The 15786-nt window shown below is 44.7% G+C and overlaps 1 protein-coding gene across 5 annotated transcripts in view; it reads left to right on the forward strand.

Moving 5' to 3' along the window:
- The window catches only part of STARD8 (StAR related lipid transfer domain containing 8), a 279975-nt gene that overhangs the window by 196136 nt on the left and 68053 nt on the right, over nt 1-15786 (forward strand). For all 5 annotated transcript variants that reach the window (XM_040442137.1, XM_040442141.1, XM_040442136.1 and 2 more), the window contains one exon: nt 15176-15247. In XM_040442137.1, coding sequence (XP_040298071.1) covers nt 15176-15247 — 72 coding nt within the window. The remainder of the gene's footprint in view (nt 1-15175; nt 15248-15786) is intronic.

Consider the following 15786-nt stretch of genomic DNA (forward strand, 5'->3'; position numbering starts at 1 on the left):
CAAAGTTAATACCGTACACAACCCATGTAATACCGCCCTACACGGCTCACATAATGCTACACAACCCATGTATTATATGATGTGTGTGTATATAGACTGTGTCACATAGTTTTCTCTTTTCTCTCTCATCAATAATCACAGGGTAGGTCTGACCCTTACAATCTGATCCTGTTACATCCCATGTTCTAGTCCTGAGTTGCCTCCACAATTCCTCTAGTTGCTATTAGAAAGGATTGGCAAGCACACCTCTTACAGCGGAAACTCTGGATCTTTGCAAGATAAATAACATAACGTTACTCAACTTTTTCTGTAAATCATATTTGTATGCTGTGAAATAATGTTCTAGGGTAAAATTTTCCCTACTTTAGATTGATTCTCGTTATTGGAGGCTTCGTCTAAAACGCTATTCTGGATTTCAAGGATAATTATGGTGTGTGTACAAAAGCACTTTCTAACCTAAGAGTAAGTAATGCTGTTCTCTGCAGAATTGTCCAGTAACATACAGTAGCATGTACTGTTGAGCTCATGAGTTCATGGAGTGTCCTTTCCTCATGGAGAATAAGTGCATTGTACAGCTCATATTTTTAGGTTCTTCTTGGTTGTGTTCACATAAATTAGAATGTACCCCCCATAATGGGCCATTAGTAGATCACAAGCACTAGTGTGCAGTTACCAGCACTCCAATCTTATCACCAAGAAGAAGTTGTCGGGGGGAAAAAATAAAACTTTATATGTGTGAATGCTATGATATGTAAGTGATTACAATATTGGAGAGAGAGGATACGTTTACTTGGAAAAATGGTTGGACATGGAAACATACAGGTTCTGTACATGACGGGGGTATTGGTTATGTATCGTTCGCTTCTTCTTACCTAATTGCCCTTTCTTGTATCCCCCACCATCCCCATTACATTCCCCCAATCACCGAACCCACATAAGACTCGGACAACTGACTGGAAATGTGATGGCCACAGCAGCTGTTTATTAACCCTTTCAGGACCAAGCCATTTTTCATCTTAAGGACCTTATTTTTTTGCAAATCTGACCAGTGTCACTTTATGTGTGAATAACTTTAAAACGCTTTTACTTATCCAGGCCGTTCTGAGAGTTTTTTTTCGTCACATATTGTACTTCATAACACTGGTAAAATGGAGTCAAAAAAATTCATTTTTATTTATAAAAAAATACAAAATTTACCAAAAATTTGGGAAAATTTGCAAATTTCCAAGTTTCAATTTATCTACTTCTATAATGCATAGTAATACCTCCAAAAATAGTTATTACTTTACATTCCCCTTATGTCTATTTCATGTTTGGATCATTTTGGGAATGACATTTTATTTTTGGGGGACGTTACAAGGCTTAGAAGTTTAGAAGCAAATCTTGAAATTTTTTTAAAAATTTCCAAAACCCACTTTTTAAGGACCAGTTCAGGTCTGAAGTCACTTTGTGAGGCTTTGAAACCACCCAAAAATGACCCCATTTTGCAAATTGCACCCCTCAAGGTATTCAAAACTGATTTTACAAACTTTGTTAACCCTTTAGGTGTTCCACAAGAGTTATTGGCAAATGGAGATGAAATTTCTGAATTTCAATTTTTTTGCAAATTTTTAATTTTAATCCATTTTTTCCAGTAACAAAGCAAGGGTTAACAGCCAAACAAAACTCTATATTTACTGCCCTGATTCCGTAGTTTATAGAAACACCCCATATGTGGTTGTAAACTACTGTACGGGCACACGGCAGGGCGCAGAAGAAAAGGTGCGCCATATGGTTTCTGGAAGGCAGATTTTGCTGGATTGGTTTTTAGACACCATGTCCCATTTGAAGCCCCCCTGATACACCCCTAGAGTAGAAACTCCCAAAAAGTGGCCCCATTTTGGAAACTACTGGATAAGGTGGCAGTTTTGTTCGTACTATTTTAGGGTACATATGATTTTTGTTGCTCTATATTACACTTTTTGTGAGGCAAAGTAACAAAAAATAGCAATTCTGAAATTTTATCTCCATTTGCCATTAACTCTTGTGGAATACTTAAAGGGTTAACAAAGTTTGTAAAATCAGTTTTGAATACCTTGAGGGGTATAGTTTCCAAAATGGGGTCACTTTTTGGAGTTTCTACTCTAGGGGTGCATCAGGGGGGGCTATAAATGGTACATGGTGTCAAAAAACCAGTCCAGCAAAAACTGCCTTCCAAAAACCATATGGCGCTCCTTCCCTTCTGTACCCTGCCGCGTGGCCATACAGCAGTTTACGACCACATATGGGGCATTTGTATAAACTACAGAATCAGGGCAATAAATTTTGAGTTTTGTTTGGCTGTTAACCCTTTGTTACGGGAAAAAATGGATTAAAATGGAAAATTTGCCAATATTTTTATATTTTTTATTATTTACAACGTTCATCTGACAGGTTATATCATGTGCTATTTTTATAGAGCAGGTTCTTACGGACGCGGCGATACCTAATATGTATACTTTTTTATTTATTTAGGTTTTACACAATATAATTTTTGAAACAAAAAAAAAAATCATGTTTTAGTGTCTCCATAGTCTGAGAGCCAAAGTTTTTTGAGTTTTTAGGCGATTGTCTCAGGTTGGGTATCATTTATGTGGGATGAGATGACTGTTAGATTGGTACTATTTTGGGGTGCATATGAATTTTTGATCGCTTGCTATTACACTTTTTGTGATATGTAAGGTAACAAAAAAATAGCTTTTTTGACACCGTTTTTATTAAAAAAAAAATTAGAGTTCATCTGAGGGGTTAGGTCATGTGGGATTTTTATAGAGCAGGTTCTTACGGACGTGGCAATACCTAATATGTCTGCCTTTTTTAAATTTATCTAGGTTTTACACAATAATATCATTTTTGAAACAACAAAAAAAAAACATGTTAGTCTGAGAGCCATATTTTTTTTTCATTTTTTGGGCGATTGTCTTATGTTGGGGCTAATTTTTTGCGGGATAAGATGATGGTTAGATTGGCACCATTGTGGGGGGCATACGCTTTTTTGATCGCTTGGTGTTGCACTTTTAGTGACGTAAGGTGACAAAGCAAATGTTTTTGTTTTTTTTGTTTTTTTTAAGTGTTCACCTGAGGGGTTATGTCATATGATATTTTTATAGAGCAGGTCGTTATGGACGTGGCGATACCTAATATGTATACTTTTATTTTTTTTTAGTTTTACACAATAATATCATTTTTGAAACAAAAAAAATCATGTTATAGTGTCTCCATAGTCTGAGACCCATATATTTTTTTTATTTTTTGGACCATTGTCTCATGTAGGGGCTCATTTTTTGCGGGATGAGGTGACGGTTTGATTGGTACTATTTTGGCATACATGCGACTTTTTTGATCACTTTTATTACCTTTTTTGGGAAGTAAGGTGGGCAAAATTTCAATATCCTCATGGTTTTTATTTTTTTATTTTTATGGCATTCACCGTGCGGGGAAAGTAACATAACCGTTTTATAGATCAGGTCGTTACAGATGCGGTAATATGTGTAGTGTATTTTATTTTTTTTCATTTTTATTCAGTGATAAATGTGTTTTTTTTTTTTTTATCTTTACTTTTTTTTCACTTTTTATTTAATTTTTTTTGACCCAGACCCACTTGGTTCTTGAAGATCCCGTGGGTCTGATGTCTGTATAATACAGTACAGTACACTATATAGTGTACTGTATTTTTTACTTTACACTTAGTGTGAACAAATTTCTGCCTTTAGCAGAAGTCAGTTCACACTTACCACTACCATGGCAACAGGACGCCTGTGAAGGCGTCCTGTTGCCATGTTAACCATCACCTGCTGCCAGAACAGAGCAGCGGGTGATTGGCAAGGAGGGGGGGGCCCTCCCTCTGTGACCCCTTCCTGTCGGGTGGCTGCAAGGGCACAGCAGCCCCCCGATGGGAGAGGGAGGGCGCTCCCTGACTGTTAACCTCTTCCATACAGCGGTCCGTACGGACCGCGGTATGGAAAGGGTTAAACGGCTGACATCACAGCACAGATGTCAGCCATTTATACCAGAGTGTCAGCAATGTGCTAACACTCTGGTATACCCACTGGACGCCAATGAATATTCAAGAGGAGGCGGGCGGGGGTTCGCGATCCCGCCTCCCACACCGCCTGCAACCCCCCCCCTTTCTGCACCACCCGCCGGCATAAAATCATTCAGGGGTGCAGGGGGGGGGGGTGAAAAATCTTTATTTTCGGCATTTTAAAGTTTCTGATCCGCGGGGATCAGAAACTGCAGAAAGCGCTGCAAACCGCAGGTCTGAATTGACCTGCGGTTTGCAGCGATCGCCGATACGGCCTTGACCAAGGTGCCTGGCTGTGTGTAACAGCCGGGGTCTCAGCGCTGTCACCATGTCTGTAGACATGGTGACAGTTTAATGCCATGACGTGTATACTCGTCATGGAGCGCTAAGTAGCAGTGCTCCATGATGAGTATACACGTCATAGGTCGGGAAGGGGTTAAATAACAAATACATAAATAACCATAACAATAATAACCTAACCCAATGGGGGGAGGTCCTTGAAGCCCCAAAACTTCGAGCTGCCGAACCAGGGTGAGCCATTCTTGCCTCCAGCCGTTACCCCCAGCTCAGAGGCACCACCGAATGACCCCCCCCCTCAATTCACCACAACAGCCTGCTCCACATGGGAGTCCAGCCCCAACCGTGGTGCCCCCCAATGTCCTCAAGTTCCACAGTGACCAACTCCAAGGACCCCCCCCTCCCGCCACCAACACCCGGATTTGACCCCTCAACTCCGGACGTTCCTCCACAACCTCAGGGCAACCTCGATGCCTTCCTGCAAAGCCAAATTCCACATATCCAGCCCTACGGCGTTCAAGTGCACCTCGTCCGACCTCCAAAAGGCCCCCACTCCACTCTCCAACTCCCTGTGCCTGACCACCACCACCCCATTCCGAGCCATAAAGCGCCCTATCGCCCTATTCACCTTCACGTGAGCCTTATTAACCGCCTCCACTGATCGTGCATGCCTCCACCCGGCTCGGGACTATGTTCGACCACACGGTCACCAGACCAGGGAACAACGACCATAGCCGTAGCAAGTCCCACTTGATATCCTTCACCAACTCCCGAATAGGCCTTGCTGCCAAATCATTGCCTCCCGCGTGGACCACTAACACATCAGGCGCCCTGTCCATCCGCACAAACCGATGCACCTCTGGCAACACCCCTTTCCAGACCATGCCCCTGCGCCTTATCCATCTTACCACCACGGACTCTGTCAAAACCCAACTGCTGACCATCCGGCCGAACCGCTGCCCGGACGGCCCCCCAGAAGACGTACGAATGCCCCAGGATCCACACCAGAGCGGGTGCCGCATCTGCAACTAGAAAAATTGCAAGAACAATACCACAACTTTTTACATGACCAAAAGCACCATCCAATCGGAATGCCTACAAGCGATCTAAGCGAACGTAGGACCAAAACCGAACAGATTCCCAGCGCCCAATTCGCTTGATAACCTCTTCTCCCAAGCCCAACCTTGCCGCTTCCGTCGCCGCCCCAATCCTAAAGGAGTGACTGAAGTACCCCTCCCTTTCCAACCCCAACCGGTTCAAACACTTATAAAATACTGCCGAAAACTGAAAATGGGATAAAAAAAGACCCCTCTGCGTGCACCAACAAAGGAGAAGACGTCCCAACAGCCCTTGACCCATAGTCCTGCAGACATTGAACCGGACACATATCACAGCCCCCAATCCTGAACAACACCACTCTCCGACCCCCGACCCACCACATCCGTCTTTGACCGCCGGATCACAAACTCCACCGCAAACAAATCAACGTCGTCCCTCAATAGTCCCCCCCCACCAAGTTCACTGACTGACAAACCAGTTCACCCAACCGTATTGCTCCAAAAAACGCTAAAGAGAATGCCAGACGAAACAACCGGACCTCCCAAGCTGAACTACAAACCCCCGTAATTGACTCCCCAACTGCAGTAATAACGTGAATGACACTGGAGGCCTCCTCCACCTCAGCCCCCGCCTGCGTCTGCACTGACACCCCTACGCCTGGTAACCCCCGCCGCTGTTCCCCCACTGACCCCGCACCTCCCGCCAGGCCCTGCACACCCCATGCCTGCCATGGCCTCCCGCCAGGCCCTGCCACACCCCATCCCCCAACTAGCCACCAGCCCCGCCAATCCCCCCAAAAGCTGCCCCAAGGCCTTGCTTAAATCCAACTGGGGTCCACCGCCCCCCCCAGCCCCCATACCCTGCACTACCTGCGCAAGTGGTCCCCAAGCAATCTCGCCTGGGTGCTGTGTGCCCATCAGCCACGAATCCTGAATCCGGATGTCTTCTCCTCTGCGCCGCACTGTCTGGTCCTGTGACACCACCATCTTCATGCTGTCCCCTGGACACGCTGGGACCAGGGTCGTCGTCGTCTGGCTGCTCGAGGGAAATGGAATTTCTGTCTTCACCCTGCCTCCTGGCAAGGCAGGAACCATATCCACAGCATGTCCCCACCGCTGGCACTGAATCCGGACAGTTGCTGCTTCTTTCTGCCTCCTGGCCCTGATCAGACCAGGGACGCTGAGGTTAACTTCTGCCTCACATGCGGTCCAGGAGGCGGAGCTTCCTTCTCTCCTCAGATCCTGGGGCCTGCTGCCACCGACCGCCTCACTAGCAGCAGCCCCGCGCTGCTGGCTATTCCTCCCACGCCGAGGGGCCGCCTCCATGCCAGGAGTTACGGAGTCGCCCGCTGCACCTGGTCCCGCTCCCCCGACGTCCCCGGTCACAGAAGGAGGTGGCTGGGCCCGGCCACCCCTGGGGCTCCGCCTGCAAGTAGGATTCCTTCCACGTCGGGGCCTGGATGGAGCTGGCACCGGCGGCATCCGACGTGAAGGGTCCCGCGAGGGGCTCCGGATCCGGCGCTGAGCCCGAGGGAGGGAAGAGGATGGGGAGAAGTGCGCTGGCGGCCTAGCCCGCTGCCGCCGTATCACTGGAGGATGAGGCAAAACGGGAGCCTCACCCGCCCCCCTCAGCAGCAGCTGCACCTGCTCTTGGGCCCATGCCGAGCCTCTCACCTCCGCTGCCGCCCGCAAGTCAAGGATCGCTGCCTCCAGCTGCTCCATGTCGCTTCAGGTAATGCCAGCTTAACTTTCTACCTAAAATGGCTCCCTTCTCCTTCTTCACCCAGTACATAAACCCCCTTAACTCCTCCCCCCTAACTCGAACTGGCCTATCCTAACCCATTTGTTCCCCCCTTTAATCACATCCTCCAATCCAACGATCCCCCGGGGCTCCCTAACCAAACCCCCCGTCATGGGGGCCTCCCCTAAAGGGCTTCGCCCCCCCAGTCTGCGCCATTGCTGTATCCTGCAGCAGATTTGCTCATAAATATTGCAGCTGGGCCTGTAAATTCTGTACACTTGTAAGTTGCTGAAGCCTGTATCCTAGGGGGTCCCAAAAATGCTCTGTTGGTGATAACTCTGACATGGCAGGGCAAGGAAGTGTTGCAATCTGGCAAAGACATTCCTGGGGAACCCTTGCTGCGTGTGGACAAGCATTATCCTGCTTGGAAACCCTGCCGGGAGAGGCAACACATGTGGACGCAGAACGTCCTACACATATTGCTGAGCTGTTAGTGTCCTTCATATCACTACTAGGGTGACTGACTGCAGTTAGGGCAGTGTTGTTACTCCAAAAGCAGGATTGAAGCGCTCGCGACAAGTCCCGACTGTTGTGGGATCCCAAACAGAACCTGGATTGGTCACTAAAGACTATACCTTTCCACAGTCCATAGCAGGTCAGGTTTCTTGTTCACAACTGCCAACAAAGACAATGGTGGTTGGCTGTCAATGGCAGGACACGTAATGAGTGCTGTGACCCAAATTTATTTCTGCTAAGCAAGTGCGTATGGTCCTGCCAGAGACGGGAATGTGTTATGAAGGTGTATGGATGGTGGACAACAAAACTGTTGGACCTGCTTGTGCTCATCGGCAGATCAATTGATCCTGGCCTGTTCTGTGTGTGTGCGTGCCCTCAAATAACTACTGCTCCCAACACTTCTTAACATATAGATCAAAACGGCCTAGATGGTGGGTGATTTTTTTGAAACAACCATCTTGCTTCTCTCAGTCCAATCATGCATATCCTTTCGATGTCTATGAACTTTGCAAAATGTCTTCCAGTCCATCGTAGAGGCATGTCTAGCAGTTAGAAACCTCTCACCAAAAGCTACACTACCCAGACGTAGTCTCTGAGAGCCTCTTTTGACAAGACCCTAAACTGACCACACGTAATCCTTTACATATCTGCCTGAGACATAACTGGCACTTCTGGTGGTGGGTGATTTTATATGCAGCCTAACTTTACAGTCTTGGGTACAAATTATGTTTCATTTGCTGTTCATTAACCCTCTCCTTTACTTTCGGCAGTCATCATAGTTTGGAATGCAGTTCCGTCAAGTACAATACAGGCTGGGAGGAAGCTTCCTTTTCCTCCTATTCTGAAATTCCCTTATGAGGTCTCTCCCTTCTCATTACAATTATATGTCCTGGCATATCATTAACACTTGGAGCAACAACATGAACTTTCCTTCAGAAGCAATGATCACAACATTTATCTGCACATAAATACTAGAAAAACACTAAATGAGCCTGGCCTTGACCAAGTAGTTTGAGGGCGATTTGATGTGTTCCCTTCTGGACTTGTTGCATTCCCTTTTACAATAATAGCTGACACGTGAACTCATTTTTAAAATTGTATTTCCATCATGGCTGGACATATACTGTTTCTCTGTTTATATATTTAGCCTGTTCAGATGCCTGGTTGGTTGGCCGATATAAGGATGTTTTCACACTGTGTCTGCAGTGGCTTCCAAGGTTTCCATCGGGATGATTTACTGACTTGTTGTTGATATACGTTTAGTGGATGACACTGACATCGCATGTTAAAAAGCAAAGCAACAAATAAAAGTTATACTGTTCGGAATACTTTCTTATTGAATGCCTCTGTATAAAACAGTGCTGTGTGCGGTTCTGTTCCATACTGTGAAGAAACACTATCCTTAATGAATGCTGGCCCAACGGAGGCTGAAAGAACCTCAACTGGGTGAATGCGGGCATATAAGTTGGTTTAATGCATGCGCTGGATGACACTAAAGTTTCAGGATGTCACATGTATTTAGCACGTGGCCAACAAACATTGTTGCGTGTGAAGCCAGCCTTATTATTCAGAAGCCAGGTGACATTGTATTCACATTATCAGATATGGACCTCATCCCTGGCAAGAGGTGGACGTGTGTCTCTGTACTTGAAGAGCCTAGTAATCCCTGAGTACTGGCTGAGTTCATGTCCATGTCGCGCTTTGTTTTACACCAGGGCTGAGTAATGACTTTTTTGCTTTTTAGCTTGAGCAATAGTTGAATTTATAGAAAATTTCACTCCTCAACGCAACAGTGCCATGGAGTGAGTTCCTGTGCTCCAGTAGATGTGACCACAAGTCAAGCAAGGTTTGCTGATTACTTCTATTGCAGTATTAATGATATCTTCATGAGGATGTATTATGACTGCAATACCTGAGCCGCACAATTTTAGTGAACTAGACTTTGAAGTGAACGTGGAGCTGCAAGGGGTCTGCAGGTTGTGTCTGTAATATGGGTTAGTCAGTCCAAAGTATAATACAGTCCAAATCACGTGACGGTGACATAACTCATTCCAGAGCCTGGGATGAAGTGGGTGTATAGTGTGACAAGGACAATGTGTCACCATGCCTGTGCTGGTTACATATGAGAGCAGGGACTGAGGGCCATTTTCAGACACAAAGTACATAGTTAAATTTTTTTCATTTACTTGGTATATAGCAGAATAGACAATGTCCTTCTTTCCTTCACAAGGCTTTGCTGGCCAGGTAAATATCCAGGTGTGGCTTCTGTACAAAGACATTGTGACCTGTCTGCTCTTTGTTCTTTTTGATGGCTTGATCCTGAATTTAGCATTTACAAATAGACGTGACCTCACATATTGCCAAGGTTAGAACCAGTGGCCCATAAGACAAATTAGCTCTTTCCTGGAAAGAGGCCTTTCATGAAGGACTTCACATTGGACAATATGATTCATCAAGACCAGTGTGTGCTACGCCAGTCTAGATGGGGCTTGCTCTGCCAGAGGCATGTAACTTATGACAAGACGCAGGTCCGTGCACTGGAAAGAAATCTGCAGCAGCTCGGAGCAGCCATAGATTTCAGTCATTATTTACACACATTTCTGGCATAAATGATGATAAATGAGTCAGGACTGATGGGCCCGCCCACACTTTGCCCTCACCATGCCCCTTTTTGTAAAACTGGCGAGGTGTAAAATGCCAGTTGCGACTAGTAAAGTCGCAATGGCACGGAAAAGTCACAAATCCGCTAGAGTTGCGACTTTTTAAAGCCAAATTAGGATTTTTTTATTTTTTTTTTCGAATCCTGGTGTTTTCAGAATGCAGCATGTTGAGGCTTTGGCATTTTTTCAAAATCACTCAAACATTGCCTTTATGAAAAACACCACTGGGAAGCCACCATAAAAACCACTAGTGGTAAGCAAGCAATTTCTACCGTGATTTTTCTTTTTTTCAGTGATCAAAAAATGCAGGATCAAATTTGTTTGTGTAGGGGCCCCTAGGGTTTTTATTTTTATTTATGCAGTTTTAAAGCTAGATCCAGGAGTGGATTGAAAAGTGTAATGCACATCCGATTTTGGCTTTAAAAACTGCATTACAAAGCCTGAAACTGTAGGGGCACCCTAAGGGTGCATTCACATGAACGTGTGATGGGCATGTTGAGGACAATAAACAGCGTATCTGCAAAACATGAGCACAAGTCCTTGTGCTTCTGGGTCTATGCCTCTGCACTGCAAAAGAAAGCACATGCCCTATCTTTGGCTGAATCTTACGGATCTGCACCTTGATGCGGAGTGCGCATGGCCAGTGTCTGTGTTTTGCGGATCCGTGGTTTGCTGTCCGGTCATCTCATGGTCATGTGAATGCTGCCTCAGGTTGGGTTTTTATCATTACAGCTGTGGGTGGTAGTGTGCCAGATGGCTGTAAACCACAGGGCATGCTGTATGCCAACAAATTCCTGTTTCATCCTCAGCTAGTAGAGATGAAACACACAAAAGCAATGTGCTTCACCTATAATTGCTCCAGACCTGCCAGTTTGCGGTATACCATGTGCCTTTTTACTTCGTGGTTATTCGCCTTGCAACAAACTACTGCCCTGCAGGCAAAATATGAGAGCCCAGCTGAGAAAAGGTAGAAATAATATGGGCATAAAAATCTGTTTTCTGCAGATCATCAATTTGTGGACGTGTGCATGAGCCCTTAGTTGAGCTTCGATGGTTCTGAGAACCCCTCCCTAGGTGAGAAGCCGCTGGTTACATTTGTATGTGGGTGGCAAAGTTTTTTTATTTTTTTTTTCTTAATTTGATTTAACTGAGGGTCTCTGTAGCATCTCACCTCATAAGAAAAGACAACTATAGCCGCCAGGGTTTCCTGCAATTGAGTACCACACTTACCGATTCCTTCTCTTCACTTTTTTCGTACGCAATGTTATGCTGTGGACCTGATTTACCGGCTTCTTGTTGGTGCGACTATCTGCTAAAACATTGGGGGAGATTTATCAAAACTGGTGTAAATAATAAAATCTGACTTGGTTGGCCACAGTAATCAATCAGATTGCATCTGTCATTTTCCAGAGCTCGTTTGGAAGATGAAAGAAGGAATCTGATTGGTTGCTATGGGCAGTAAGCCAGTTTTCCTTTACACCAGTTTTGATAAATGTACCCCTTGTCCTTTGCTGTCAAATCCCAGTTGCCCCCTTTCCCATCAAGCCATTTCCGGCACATGGTCATTTCCTCTGAGGATTGAGCAGGTATTGCCATCCACTCCTCACAGATACAGAGCGTCTGTATTTTATATTGCGATTTCTAGAAACTGGTGGTATCTTGTAAGGTTGTATTTTCCTAGAAACTATGGTCCTGTTTGGCCAGGATTTAGATATGTTTGTGGAATGTGGACATTTAAAAATAGGAAAAAAGTGACACAGAAAAAGTATGTTAAGCCAGACAGATTTATCAAACGGGACACACGTATGTGACTGGGAAAAAGACATGGGGTGAATTTATCATGAGGGGAATATTTGAAGCCTGTTTTGCTTAAGTCTGTGTTGGAGTACTTTTTAGCATATTTATCACGTCACATGTTTGTTTGTCTTGTCCTTTACCTAAAGGTGGATTTACATGGACAGATTATCGGGGACGAACGTTCCTGCGAATGCTCGTTACCGATAATTTGCCCATCTGAAGGTGCAGCAGATCACCGGATGAACGAGTGAATCAATATTTTGGGACTTTTTGAAGCCCGAATTCTGGAGTGAGGGCATGATAAATCGGGGCCATGAAATGTTCTGGTCTTTTTAGAAATATAGTGTCTGGTTCTAATAAAGCTAGTATATAAATCACACCCAATGTACAAGGATTGTGTCTAGACATCTGAGGGGAAAAAAAATCTCTTTTAAAAGAATAAAATGTCAGGTGGGGGATGGGATGTTACAAGAAATTGCACATGTTTTTAATATACAGCTTGACACAGCTTCATGTGTTCACTCCTTGTGTTTGATCCTTGGCAATGCAAGAGAAGGTCAGGTCCACCATTTAAAACCAGAGACTTCAACATTTATTGTGCCTAGGCTCGGGCTTTGGGCATGTGGTAAAGGTTTTGGCATTTCTTTTAGATGTACTGCTAAATTAATGGTCTTAAACTTTAGGAATACCTTTGTTATGAATACTTTATTTTAAAGGGATCAAAAATACGTTTTTTTGCTTGGTATTAATACCAGTCAGAATCGCCAAGAAATGGTTCCCATGGTTGGTTCCCAGAGGTGCTCTTAGCCCATGAAATGCTTCCATACGCTAGTTAGAGAGGGTTGCTTTATTAAAGTCATTATATAGTCTAGTATATTACATTTATATGCAACAATGTTCTCTGCTTCATAATAAATGTCACAAACTTTGTTTCTGCCTCTAAAGCAATTCTTGTTCTGCTGTCCCATAACCTGTGCAAGCTGGTCAGGACCTTAGTGCTGCTGCAGATGTTTTTTCATATACATTTTTCACTGAAGAAAAATGTGACCAGCCTCTGCTGAGGTATCTCATAAAGCTGTTTGAGGCTTACTGCAGGAACATTGACACAACTAGTATGGCTCAGTGAAGATCATTTCTTGGTGCCTGGCCTCTGCTGAGGTATCTCATAAAGCTGTTTGAGGCTTGCTGCAGGAACATTGACACAACTAGTATGGCTCAATGACTATAGAAGCTTACCATGTGAACTAAACTTGTGAAGGACATGGACACTTGAGGCATGCTAGGTCTAGTCTTGGTCAGGGGGGAACTAACTCTCCTTAGGGAGAGAGCACCTTAATCAGTGTGAGGAGACTTATAGGCCATACATGCTCCTCTGGAATTCTGGTAGGGAAGGGATGCAAATGAGCTCTTAACAAGCTCTGCCTCTAATGCCACCAGATATAAGGCAGCTATCCTACAAGTCAATGTTCAGCTCTTAAAATAGGCCTTGAGACATGACTTGGATATTAAATAAGCCAGCACCTCATCTGCAGACAGCTGTTTCGGGGAAATTGCCCCTCATCAGTGCAGAGCAGAGAGTACTGGTTTAACTGGGTGAGAGGCCTGTGTCCGGGTCAGGGGGGAACTAACTCTCCTTAGGGAGAGAGCACCTTAATCAGTAGGTCTAGTCTTGGCTCAGTAAAGAAGTCATGTTCACCAGTGTCTGACCTGACTTGCGTGTAGTGATTTATGGCGTACTCTGCTACAAGGTAACATTCATGCATTGCTGACATAGGAAATGCACCAGTGTAATGATAGCCTACTGACAACATTCTTACAAATGACTCAATAGTAGAGTCTGATGGCTTTATAGCCTTAGGCTTCTAGCTAAAGGTGATCTATTTCCAAAATATGTGTCATTCATGGTTATTAGTTTGCTACGTTGGTTAAGTTTACCTTCTACTATGGCTGAGGCAAGTAAAAAAAAGCTGGAATGTACATCCAGTTATAGTGCAGGGGGCATCTCACCCTGCGGCATGCTTTAAAGTGATGATCTAAAATTGAGAGGACGGTTGTAAAGGTCTTCTCTCAGCTCCTGCTGGAAAATATTTAGCAGTGGAAACTATTTAGCAGAGTGTAAGGGAGGGGGAGCTCTAGAAACGTGCCGGAGCGGGAGAATCACAATGGGTTCTAAGAATGATAAGCAAATCGACTGACGCTAGACTTCTCCTCGACTGTGTCTATAAAGAGCGGCTGTAATAAATGTGTATTCTAATTCTCCCTGCGTTCGCGTGGGTTTCCTCCGGGTACACTGTTTTCCTCCCACACTCCAAAGACATACTGATAGGGACCTTAAATTGTGAGCCCCATTAGAGACAGTTGGATGCAGAATAAAGTAGCGCTATATACCGTAAGTGCATAAACTAAATACAAATGTGGAGTATAAGACAAGTGCCACCAGTCAGTGCATAGAAAGATATTTTCACTTGAATAATTCTGTCCAGCAGTTTCTTCTTTATTTCTTGTCCTGGAAACCAATATGGCTGCTATTACATTTCCACCATGCTTGTCACCCAGCTTTCCCAGAGTTGTGAACACCAAATCTTCTCATGGTTATGCCAGAGCCGAGGTGTATACCAAGATCAGTAAAAGCAGGGCGGAAACCTTTTGGTGTCATCTACATTGGTCGTCGCCCATTTTTCCAGAAATAGAAATTCCTAGAAAATGTCCGTACAGAACTTCTGGCCACTATGAGCTCGCACATGGCAGGCTTGTTGCAGAAACGTTTGCGGCCGTCCTATTCATCTGAAGGGGGTTTGCAGACAGCTATGAGTTTACCACAGTGCAATCCCATTTAGATGAATGGGAAAGATTTTCAGTCAGAGGTTCCTGCAACAAATCTGCTGTGTGGGAATTTACCCAAAAACGTTTGTGCCTCATTTCAGAATTTCAAGTCTGTTCAGATTTGACTAAATATAAGAACGAACTTTAGGAAAAAAAATCTAATAAAAACTTTGTTTTACTGGATTATAATGCAGGCTATTGGGAACATAATTAACATTAATGTTTTCTATTCTTGTTACAGACATTGAGGCTAAGAAGTCTTGTGACTGGTTGCGGGCTGCGGGATTCCCCCAGTATGCACAGTTGTATGAAGGTAATATTTTCCTGAACCTGTGTCTCTTTATCACGGGTCAAATTGATTTGGAGCATATCCTTCCTGGAGTGTCTGTGTTGCCTGGCACCGGTGCCCGGGCCTCTGCTGCTTACCTCAGTGCGAGTATCTTTCAGCCTGAGCCACAAACTCAGGAATCGAGGCCCCGACACTCACACGGGGCTGAGAGGATGGAACAGACTGTGGGAACAATAGCTGGAAGCATGGCATCATGGGGAAGTGTCAGGCCAACCATTGTCTGACCAAGTGACTTCCAGATCACCCCCTCCTGAAAACAGCTCCCAAATAACAAAGACGACAGCAACTGCTAACAACCTAAGCTCATAACTAGGTGCAAAACCTTCCTTCCTGTTCCTGATGGAAGTGGTGAATCAGCTCCAGAACGTGGAAAATAGCAAAAACATTGCTTTGCTGCTTTTAACTGACACAAAATTGTACAAGGGACTTTTTTTTTCTTTTCAAAAATACACAGCTAGGACAACCCCTTTAACGAACCTAGTTAATCCCATTGTTGTAACGTA

This window comes from Bufo bufo, chromosome 8 (genome assembly GCF_905171765.1).
Source record: "Bufo bufo chromosome 8, aBufBuf1.1, whole genome shotgun sequence".
In the NCBI taxonomy this organism is placed as follows: Eukaryota; Metazoa; Chordata; class Amphibia; order Anura; family Bufonidae; genus Bufo; species Bufo bufo.